The 12,022-nt window shown below is 26.9% G+C and overlaps 1 protein-coding gene across 6 annotated transcripts in view; it reads left to right on the forward strand.

Moving 5' to 3' along the window:
* The window catches only part of LOC117168911 (insulin-like growth factor 2 mRNA-binding protein 1), a 176,068-nt gene extending 165,924 nt beyond the window's left edge, over nt 1-10,144 (forward strand). For all 6 annotated transcript variants that reach the window (XM_033354855.1, XM_033354856.1, XM_033354859.1 and 3 more), the window contains 2 exons: nt 4,103-4,354; nt 8,627-10,144. In XM_033354855.1, the coding sequence (XP_033210746.1) occupies nt 4,103-4,354; nt 8,627-8,854 (480 nt within the window). In that variant the 3' untranslated portion in view covers nt 8,855-10,144. The remainder of the gene's footprint in view (nt 1-4,102; nt 4,355-8,626) is intronic.
* The last annotated feature ends 1,878 nt before the right edge of the window (nt 10,145-12,022 follow it).

Raw genomic sequence — 12,022 nt, forward strand, 5'->3', positions numbered from 1 at the left:
ATTTCATCTTTTTTTTTGATGAATTCAACTATTTTTGGTAAAAAATTAAAATCCTATTTTCGTGGAAGTATAAAACATTACGTTTTTTCTTAAAAATTCATCTTTTTTAATTGGAAATTTAACTAAGTTGGCGGAAAAACTGATTTTGTAAAAATTAATTAATTTAATTTAAAAAAAAGTGCTGTCAAATGAAATAATGACTTATTAAATAAATAAATGAATTTTAAACAAAGTATTTTTTCCTCCATCTAGTAAGTAGTTGAATTTTCAACCAAAAAAGATGAATTTTTAAGAAAAAACGTAATATTTGATATTTTTATTTTCTTGAAACTTACGTTTTCTAGTTACGAATTAAGTGTTTTTTAACTGAAAATTTTACTGGTACATATTTGGTTCAATATTTATCTTCTTAAGTTAAAAACTCAAATATTTGGTTAAAAAATCATCATAAAAAAGCATTGAAAAATAATTAAATTTTTAAAAATTCTTGTATTTTATTGAAAATTCGAATTTGATAGAGAATATTAAAAATTCTTGGTGGCTAATTCCTCTTTTTGGTTAAAAATTCCCTTTTAAGTTCAACTATTTAAAAAAATTAATCTTTTTTTGGTTGAATTTAACTATTTTGGGTAAAAAAAAATTAAAATCCTTTTTCGTTGAAATATAAAATATTATGCTTTTTCTTAAAAAGTCATCTTTTTCAATTGAAAATTCAACTACTTAGTTCGCGGAAAAACTAATTGTATAAAAATTGTTTAATTAATTTAATTTAAAAAAAATTTTGTCAAATAAATTGATTTATTAAATAAATAAATGAATTCTTAACAAATTAGTTTTTCCTCCAACTAAGCAGTTGAATTTTCAACCAAAAAGATGAATTTTTAAGAAAAAACTTAATATTCGATATTTTTATTATCTTGAAAATTATTTTTTCTAGTTAAGAATTAATTGTTTTAACTGAAAATTTACTTCGTACATATTTGGTGCAAAATTTACATTCTTCGGTTGAAAATTCAAATATTTTGTTTAAAATTTCTGTATTTTATTGAAAATTCGAATTTCTGGGTAAATAAAATTATACTATTTCGTTTAAAATTGACTTTGACTTTATTGAAACTTAAGTTTTTTTACTGAAAATTTAATTCCTCTATTTTTAGATGAAAATTTATGTATCTTAGGTCAAAATTCAGCTATTTGTTGAAAATCTGTCTTTTATTGGTAAAAAAGTATTCTCATTAGTTGAAACTTCGTCTTTTTGATTAAAAATTAATTTCCGAGGTTGAAAATTGAACTATTTTGTTCAAACCTCGTTTTTTTTTTCATTGATATTTTATTTTACTTCCTGAGAATTTATGTATTTGGTAAAAAGTAAATTTTTTTTAGTTGAAGATTTATCTTTTTATTTGAAAATTCCTTTTAATTATTCTATTTTTTGTTGAATATTATTAAATTTTTCGTTAGAAATAAATTTTTTAGAATTTGAAGATTCAAGATTTTGTTTAAAATTCACACATTTTGTAAATAAATTTTCTTTTTCCTTTCAAACTTTAAAATAACTTGAAAATAATCTATTCATAAGTAAAGGCTTTTATTAAATATCAAATATTGTTGTAATCTACAATTTAAAGCTTGAAAATTCGAAATTTTTCAAAGAAGAAAAAGAAAAATTATGTGTATTTAGAAATATAGGACGGTTTATTAAAAACTTTAATTATAAGCTAAATATTTAATACTAAACAGTAAATTAAAGTTTGAAAGTAAAATTTAAACAAAGGCTTCAAAATAATACAATTTTTTTGAAGGAATTATAGGAAAGTTGAAAATGTTTAAAACAGCATGTAGATTTTTAAAATATTTTCAAATAATATTTTCGAGGCTTTTTAAGGATTTTAAAGCTATTTAAAATAAAAATAGTTTTAACTTCTAATTTAAGAAGGGTTTAGTTCTTATTACTCAGTTTTTATTACTTGATCCTGGAAAAACTGGAAAACCGGGAATTGTCCGGGATTTTTTTTTTCAAGCCAGGGACTTTTTTTGAAAGCGGATTTTATTTTTTTATTGCAATCTGAATTTGAATAGCAATGATTCTTCATTGGTAAAAGTAGCTTTATATTACTGTATTTAACAATTTCGTTAAAAATTCTACTTTTTTTGGCTTGAAATTAATTTTTTCAACTGAAAATTTAACTATTCCATTTGTTTTTTGTAAACTGCTTGTTTTAAGTTGTAAGTTCAAGTTTCTCGTTCGAAATTCGTGTATTTTTTTTGAAAATTCGTTCTATAATAGTATAAAATTAATCTTGTTTGAGCAATCATCTTTTTCTTTAAAAATTCAATTGTTTTTTTTTTGCAATTTTTTCTCTCTCTTGACCGGAAAAATCTTCCATGGTTGAAAATTCATTTTTTCTTTGGCTGGCAATTAATTTTTATTACCGAAAAATGTAACTATTCGAGTTGATACCTAAACTATTTTGTTGAATATAGTTTGTTTTTTAAATTTGGTTTTATAACTGAAAATGCATCTATTCCAATTTAATATTTTATAATTTTAGTTGAAAATTCATTTCTATGGTTGAATATCAATTTTTTAATTAAAAATTTTATTATTAAATTTTTCTTTAAAAAATTATCCCTTTTTTAGGTGAAAATTCGTCTATTTTGGTATAAATTAATCATCTTGATTGAAAATTCAATAAATTAAAATAAATATTTATCATTTCAGTTGTAATTTGGTCGAGTATTCAACTCCATTCTTAAAAAAAAGTTTTTTAGCTGGTTTAAGTTTAGTTATTTTTCTGTTAAAAAAAGATTTTTCAACTTGAAAATTCATCTTTTTGATTGAGAATTTAAGTATTCCAATGAAATATTCATAATTTTAGCTAAATTTTTTTTTTTTTTTGTTGAAGGTTAAACATTTTTTTTGTTTTGTTTTAAAATTAATCTGTTCCAGTTGAAAATTTAATATTTTAGTTAAAAATTCATCACTTTATTTAAATTTTTTTTGTGTGGACAATTAATTTCTTTCACTAAAAATTTATATATTCCATTTGTTGTTTAATTTTCAGTTCAGAATTGTAACTATTTGGTTGAAAATTCAAGATTAAGATTTATCATTTCAATTGCAAATGTATCTTCCAATTAAATTGTTTATCGTTTCATTCAAACATTCATTTTTTTTTTGTTTTTAAATTAATCTGTTCCAGTTAAATATTTATTATTTTAGTTAGAAATTCATCACTTTTGTTTAAAATCTGTTTTTTTGTGGACAATTAATTTATTTAACTAAAAATTTAACTATTTCATTTGTTGTCGAAGACTGGTACTTTTCAGTTCAAAATTCAAACTATTTAGTTGAAAATTCAACAATTTGTTTGAGATTTTATATATTCTGTTTTGAAATCGCCTTTTTGATTAAAAATGCGATTATGAAAAAAAAATTCTTGTTTTCCTTAAAAAAGAAAACAAAAAGAACTTTTCCCTTTAGACAAAAATAAAAAAGAGGAAAGAAAAATGAGAAGGCGCAACCAACCAAATTCATTCTTGGCTGTCAAGGAGGAAGCATCATGGTTTTAATCCTGTTCTTTTCGGCTTGAATTATTATTTTTTATTTTATTTTTTTGCCTTGATAAGAGCACTGTATGAGTGACGAAACGTTGGTGATTCTATTTATAAATTATTTTTGTTTTTCGATAATGATAAAAACAAAAAAGCCGAAAGAAAATGAAAATAAAAAAATATAAAAAAAAACAAATTTGAAAAAAAAGAGATTTTTTTTCAAAATGCAATTGAAACGTTGTCTGGCGATTGTCCAAATTTGGTTGTTGGATTTTCTTGGTTTTTATTTTGAGGAATTCTGCGCCTTAACTTGATTATGGGACGTCAAAGAAGATTTTAATTTTGATTTAAATCTCATTTAAATTTCTTAATTTTTAAGACAAAAAGCTGGACATGTCAGGTAATTTTTATCTCGAGGATTTGAGTAGACAAACCTGTATGTAAATTTATCTCCAAGAAATTGGAATGTATAAAATTTAAATTGAAAAGATTCAATTGATTGATTGATTAGTGATTTGTTATTGTTTTTTTTTTTTTTCGCTTAAAGGCACAATACTTGATCTTCGAGAAGATGCGCGAGGAGGGATTTGTCGCAGGAACGGAAGACGTGAGATTAACGATTGAAATCCTGGTGCCGAGTGCCCAGGTTGGTCGGATCATCGGAAAAGGTGGACAAAACGTGCGAGAACTTCAGCGCGTGACCGGAAGTGTTATTAAACTGTCGGAACAGCAAGCCACGCCGCCAGCAGCCGACGAGGAAACAACTGTCCACATTATCGGGCCCTTCTTCTCCGTTCAGGTGAGAGAAGACTACTTTTTTCTTATTTTTCTTTTTTTTTTTTTTTTAATTACACATCTCGACAGATGATCTGCTGATGTCAGAAATATCCTTTTTTAATCATTTAAAGTGCATGAGATTTTTTGTTTCAAGAAGCCGCTTCAGGTGCAGGATAATTTTATTTAAGATTTTTTTTATCTTTACAAAGTCAGTGATACTATTAATTTGTTATTTTTAATTAAGGCTGTTTTTTTTAGTAGAAAATTGTTTTATCTTTGTTTAGAATTTACCTTCCTTTGGTTGAAAATTTATATTTTTGCTGAAAATTCGTTTTTTATTTTTGATAACTGATTTTTCTAACTGAAAATTAAACGATTTTCTTCAAAAGTCATCCATTTTGTTTAAAAATTAACTTTGTTCATGAGAATTAGACTTTTCGGTTCACAATTCGTCTTTTTGACTAAAAAATTAATTTTTTTCAATTTATCTTTCTGGTTGCATTAAACCTTATTGAAAACTTTTCGAAATCTAGAAAGTTTTTTTTCTGGAAATCTAAAAAGTTCCTTTCTGAAAATCTTGAAAGTTATTTTTTAGAAATCTAGACAGTTCTTTTCTGAAAATCTAGAAAGTTTTTTCTAGAAATCTATCAAGTTTTTTTCCCTGGAAATCTAGAGAGTTTTTTTTAACTCTGATTGAAAATCCCTGTATTTTCTTGAAAATGCCTTTTTGTAATAAAAAATTAATTGTTTTGTTTTTGTTTACAATTAATCTTTTTGGTTGAAGATTTAACTATTTTTTGAAGGAATCTTCCTTTGGTTAAAATTTTTATATTTTTGTTGAAAATTCATTTTTTCGTTTGGAAAACTGATTTTTCTAACTGAAAATTAAACGATTTTCTTCAAAACTCATCCATTTTGGTTGAAAAATAACTTTTTTGATGAGAATTAGATTTTTCATTTTTAAATTCGTCTTTTTGAGTAGAAAATTAATATATTTTTTTTTTCAATTTATCTTTTTCGTTGTAGATTTAACTATTTTTTTTTAAAGAATTGTCTTTTGGTTAAAAATATATATTTTTGCTGAAAATTCGTTTTTTCTTTTTGAACAGTTTTTGAAATCTAGAAATATTTTTTTTCTGGAAATCTAGAAAGTTGTTTTTAGAAATGCAAAATAATTTTATTCTGAGTTTCTTTTATCTTGACGAGTCAGTGACACTATTGGTTTGTTATTTTTAATTCACGCTGTTTGATTGAAAATCCCTGTATTTTCTTGAAAATACTTTTTTTTTAGTAAAAAATTAATTGTTTTGTTTTTGTTTAAAATTTATCTTTTTTGTTGAAGATTTAACTATTTTTTGAAAGAACCTTCCTTTGATTAAAAATTTATATTTTTGATGAAAAATCGGTTTTTTCTTTTTGAAAAGTTTTTGAAATCTAGAAAGTTCTTTTCTAGAACTTTCTTTTCTGAAAATCTAGAAAGTTGTTTTTAGAAATGCAAAATAATTTTATTCTGAGTTTCTTTGATCTTAACGAGTCAGTGATACTAATGTTTTGTTATTTATAATTCACTTTTTTTTAGTAAAAAATTTATTGTTTTGTTTTTGTTTACAATTAATCTTTTTGGTTGAAGATTTAACTATTTTTTGAAAGAATCTTCCTTTGGTTAAAAATTTACCTGTTTGCTAAAAATTGTTTTTTTTTTTATTTTTGAAAACGGATTTTTCTAACTGAATTAGACTTTTCGGTTTTAAATACGTCTTTTTGAAAGCTAGAAAGTTTTTTTTCTGGAAATCTAGAAAGTTTTTTCTAGAAATTTTTTTTTTTTTTAACTGATTTTTATAATTGAAAATTCAACTATTTTGTTAAAACGTAATTCATTTTGGTTGAAAATTAACTTATATGATGACAATGAGACTTTTTGGTTTAAAATTCGTTTTTTTAGTAGATTTTTTAATCTTCTTTTTAAATTTATCTTTTTGGTTAAGGATTTAACTATTTCGTTTAAAAATCGTATTTTTTTCTGAACTCAAGTGGTTTAAAATTAGTTTTTTCTTTTTAAAAATTGATTTTTTTAACGGAAAATTAAACTTTTTCGTTCAAAATTAACCATTTTGTTGAGAATTCGTCCTGTTTAGTTTTAAATTAATCTTTTTTGTTTAGAATTTATCTTTTTGGCTGAAGATTCAACTATTTTGTTAAATATTTACATTATTGCTGAAAATTCGCCTTTTGCGGTTAAAAATTAATTTTTTTATATTTAAAAAATTTTTAAAACGAAAAATTAAATCATTTTTTTAAAGAATATTCTTTTTTTTTTTTAGTAGAAAATTCAGATTTTTGCTAAAAATTGGTATTTTCGTTTTGAAAACTCATTTTTCTAGTTGAAAAATATAAATTTTCGGTTCAAAGTTTCATTATTCGAGTTACGAATTCAACGCTTTAGTCGAAAATTTATATTTTTGGTTGAACTTAAAACTTCTTGGTTGAAAATTTAACTATTTTGTTAAAAATTAACTTATTTTTTGTTGAAGATTCAACGTTTTAGTTGAAAATTCATTACTTTGATTAAAAATTTTAATATTTTGTAATTTCATTTGATAGAAAATTAATCTTCTTAGTTGAAAATACATTTTTATGTTTGAAAATTCAAACGTTTGATGACATTTTTTAGCCTTTCTTGACTAAAAAATGGTTTTATGTCAAAAAATTGAACTTATGTTGAGAATTTGTCTTTATTGATCAAGTTTTAATTTTTTAATTAAAAACTTAACTAACTCAGTTGAATATTCCAATTGAATATTCTTTTTTTTTTGTAGAAAATTCGTATTTGTTTATTAAAAATTCAACCGCCTTCGGAAAAATTTATATTTTTGCTTGAAAATTTAATTATTTGTTTGAAAACGCTACTTTTTTGACAAAAATTCGTCTGTTTTTCTCGAAAGTTGAACCATTTTGTTACAAATTCAGCTTCTCCTAGTTCAATGTCAACGGTTTTTAAAAAAAATTTGACTTTTTATTTTGAAAATTTAATTCTCATTTTTTTTAATCAATCTTTTTTGGTTAAAATTTGAAGTATTTTGGTGAAAATTCATCGTTTTTTATTGAAATTAACCGTTTTTGATTAAAAATTGTAATTATTTTTGTTTTTTAAAGTATTTTTTTGTGTTACCGTCAATTTTTTTAAATTAAAATTCAACTGTTCCATTTTTGTTTAAAAAACTGTCTTTTTTAGTAGAAAATTGATCTTTTTTATTGAAAATTCATATATTTTATTGTAAATTTATCTTTCTTGGTTAGAAATTGAATTTTCTACTAAGAATTTAAATTTTGTATTTGAAAACTTGACTATTCGTTTGAAAATGCAACTGTTTTTAGTTGAAATTTAATATTTTTTTGTATAAAACTTCAAATATTTTGTTAAAAATCCATCAATTTTGGTTGAAAATTCAAGTGTTTTGTTTGAAAATTTATCATTTTTGGTTGAAATTAACAGTTTTTAATTTAAAAATGTAATTTTTTCGGTTGTTTTGTTATTTTATTTTGTTTAAAATAAATTTTTTAAACTGAAAATTCAACAGTTCCATTTTTAGTTGGAAATCGACCTTTTTTAGTAGAATCTTCAACCATTTGATTGAAAATTCATATATTTTATTATATTCATATATATATATATTTTTTTTTTATAAAAGTTCAACTGTCTTCTGTAAGAATTACAATTTTTTATTTGAAAATTTCACTATCTCTTTGAAAATGCAACCATGTTTAGTTGAAGTTTAATATTTTTTGTATACAAATTCAAATCTTTTGTTGAAAATCCATAATTTTTGGTTGAAAATTAAAATATTTTGGTTGAAAATTCGTGGTTTTTGGCTGAAATTAACGCATTTTAATAAAAAAATTTTTTTTCGGTTTTGTTATTTTTGTTGTTTAAAATCAATTTTTTAAACTGAAAATTCACCTGTTCCATTTTTTTTGTTTGTTGAAAAACGGTCTTCTTTAGTAGAAAATTTAACATTTTGATGGACAATTCATATATTTTATTGTAAACTTATCTTTCTTGGTTAGAAATTGAATTATCTTCTAAGAATTTAAATTTTTTATTAGAAAACTTGACTGTTTGTTTGAAAATTCAACTATTTCTAGTTCAAGTTTAATATTTTTGTTTTGTAAATTCAATCTTTAGGTTGAAAATTGATCTTTTTGGCTCTCAAATAATTTCGAAAGATTTCGTACAACCAGCCGTACATTCTCAGCCACTATGCAATCCTCAATTTCGTTTTTCCATTTATTTCAGTCGGCACAGCGAAGAATTCGTGCGATGGTATTGCAACCAGCCGGTCCCGGAACCGGAACGGGCGTCGTAGGCACCCGCGCTGGACGCGGAAGCAGCCAGGAAGGCGGCGTCCGTTCCCGAAGAGACGACAGTGCCACCTCCCAGCCAGGAAGCACGACGCCTCAACAAAGTCCCGTTCAACAGCAATCGAGCTCGCCTCCGCAGCAGCAGCAGCAGCAAAATCAGTAACGTTGACGCGACATCCAACGCCAACTAAAAACGCCTCACGAATATCCATTTTACTCGGTCGGGGTGGTCTCGTCGCTCGAAAACTAAAACTCTCTCGTCGACCAACTACTACTGCGCTCACCTTCCACCAGGGTCTTCCAAAACACTCTCAAGTCAGCGGTAAAACGCCACCGGGTAAAACACTATTAGGTAAAACACTACTGGGTAAAACACTCCCGGGTAAAACGCTACCGGATTAAACGCTCATCTAGCATTTCCGAGCGTTTTACATTTCCGTTTGACTTGAAATTTCCGATGATTGGCAGACCCACACAAGTTCGGTGAGATCCTTAACGACGAAAGTGACTCTCGAACAAGTTTTGCTTCGAATATGCGAAAACGAAATCCACCTCGCTGATAAAGTGGAGCAACGACGAAACACACACAACCTTATTACCTCATTCATTACGGTTAAAGATTTAATATGATAAAGAAAAGTTGAAATGAGAAATGATAACCGACTAATCTAAAAGAACTACCTAATATTAAAGTTTAAATAATATACAGAGAAGTTAGGTAACGATTACACTTTACGTTTATAAACTGGTTAATACTACAGCTAATATTACTATTACTATTATTATTGCCGCCGCTAATGATGCGGCATTGTTTATCACGAAATAGATTCAGTTCTTTTTTTTCTTTTTTTACTTGGAATTGTAATCCATAGACATTTATTGTGACTCGATCAAGTCAGTTGAGAGATGTGGCGGTCCGGAAACGTTAACGGAAAAACCCGAATCGAATCGAGTTGTTGTTTCAATGAGAGAGACAGTAGCGACCCCTCGCGCCGCAATACCAAAGAAGCGATTACGATGTTTTTCGTGTCAAGCGAAGTGAGCGCCTCTGTCTTTATCTAGATTCTAGAATCTCTAGAATTCTAGAAAGTTTTTTCTCTCTAGAAATCTAGAAAGCTCTTCTTTTTTTTTCTAGAAATCTAGAAAGTTCTTTTTTTCTAGAAATCTAGAAAGTTCTTTTTTTTCTAGAAATCTAGAAAGTTCTTTTTTTCTAGAAATGTAGGAAGTTTTTTTTTTCTTCCTAGAAACGAGAACAATCAAGGATAGAAGCGACGACACGAGTAGGAGGAGGAGGCCGCAAAACTTTATCAGGGATTCTTACTTTACCATGGATGTAATAGTGTGCAAGTGTGCGTGTGTTGAATAATACTATTAATTGATAAGTAATTAATTACTGATTAAGAAAGTTGGCGAACGAGTCACGAGTAAGACGAAAGACTTTTTTTTAGTCCCTTGCTCGACCCCCCCCCCCCCCCCCCCCCCCCCCCCCCAAGTTTCGAATCATAAATATCGGACTGACAAATATGTGCGCTGCTACTCGAAAGTTGAATTTCAGACAAGCGACTTTTGTTTCTCTCTCTGCCAGTAGTGTGTTTTTTTCTCTTTGGACGAATCCAAGGAAGAAGAAAAAACAGCAAGTTCCTAGAGGGAAAATAGGAGCTTTAAATTAATGAATCGACTTTCGAAGCACTCGGAATTTTCTACTAATCGAAGCGAGCCCCCCCTTAGTGGGTTCGCTTTTCCGCTGACGACGATTCGCGGCGTCAGATTTTTTTCACGGCATTCGGTACGCGTTAAGTACAAAGATATACGAGTTTAACAAAGTCAAGAATAAGTCGCTGTGTGTATGATTAGATTTGAGAGGGAAGGAAAGAAAAATTTCTTCTCTGGATATTTTATCGAAAGACAAAGTCAAGGGAGCTATGAGAATTGTGAAGGGAGAAAGATAAAGGATAGATAGGGAGAGAAAGAGAGAGGGAGAGAGTAAAAGAGAAGAAGAAAAAAACTATGAATATAAGTTTATTTTTGATACATTGTTGGAAAGATCGAAGTAAAATCTTTCTTTTTCAATTTTTTTGTTAGATGTTTTTAATAACTTAATGAATTTTAACGATATTAAAGGAGTAGGCGGTAGAGTGTGAGAAGAAAGGTTTAAAAAAAGGGAGGTGAACATTTTTTATGTAAAAAGGGAGAGAAAAAAAAAGTAAGAGGAGGAGGAGGAGGAGCGAACTGGTATTTCGCAAGAAATGAGAGGGCAAGATTAATGAGTAATCGTGATGGTCGCGCGCAGCTTTTTGGACTGCGTCGCCATGGCAGTATAGGAGATTTTAGTCGGATATAAATTGTATAATATATTTAATATATTTGAATGATACGAGGGCGATCGGATCGCCCTCGTATTATTATATCAAGCGTAAATATTTAAAGAAAGAAAACTAAAGGTAAAAGGATAAAGCGAAAGTGCCAAGGGATTGAATATGGATCTCAGAAGCGGATTATCAACTCAAAATACACAGTATCAAAAAAAAAAAGAGATAAAAAAAAAGGAAATGTTTCAATCATTCAGAGAGAATCCTTCAATTCAAATGTTCTTTTAGTACTTTCGACCTGCCCATCTAAATTCCGACAAAATGATACGACAGGATGTCATACAAGCAGCACGAAATGCGAGATGATTGCTCTTTCAAGTCCAACCCAAAAGCACCCCCTACCCCTTTTGGACCTCTGGATAAACAGAAGTATCGCTGAAATTCAAAATTATTTCTTCTGGAAATCTAGGAAGTTTTTGCTAGAAATCTAGGAATTTCTTTTTCTAGGAATCTAGAAACTTTGTTTTCTAGAAATCTAGGAAGTTTCTTTTTCTGGAAATCTAGAAAGTTTTTTTTAGAAATCTAGAAAGTTTTTTCTAGAAAGTTCTTTTCTGAAAATCTATAAAGTTCTTTCCTAGAAATCTAGAAAGTTCTTTTGTAGAAATGTAGAAAGTTTTTTCTGGAAATCTGGAAATTTTTTTCTAGAAATCTAGAAAGTTCTTTTTCTATAATAAATAGGAAGTTTTTTTTCTTAAAATCTAGAAATTTCTTTTCTGGAAATCTAGACAGTTTTTTCTGGAAATCCAGAAAGTTTTTGCTAGAAATATAAAAAGTTTTTTCTAGAAATCTAGAAAGTTCTTTTCTAAAAAGCTTTTTCTGGAAATCTGAGAAGTTCTTTTCTGGAAATCTAGAAAGTTTTTTCCTAGAAATCTGGAACGTGTTTTTCTACAAATCTAGAAAGTTTTTTTCCAAGAATATAGAAATTTTTGTTCTGGAAATCTAGAAAGTTTTTATATGCAAAG

The sequence above is a fragment of the Belonocnema kinseyi genome, chromosome 3 (genome assembly GCF_010883055.1).
Source record: "Belonocnema kinseyi isolate 2016_QV_RU_SX_M_011 chromosome 3, B_treatae_v1, whole genome shotgun sequence".
In the NCBI taxonomy this organism is placed as follows: domain Eukaryota; kingdom Metazoa; phylum Arthropoda; class Insecta; order Hymenoptera; family Cynipidae; genus Belonocnema; species Belonocnema kinseyi.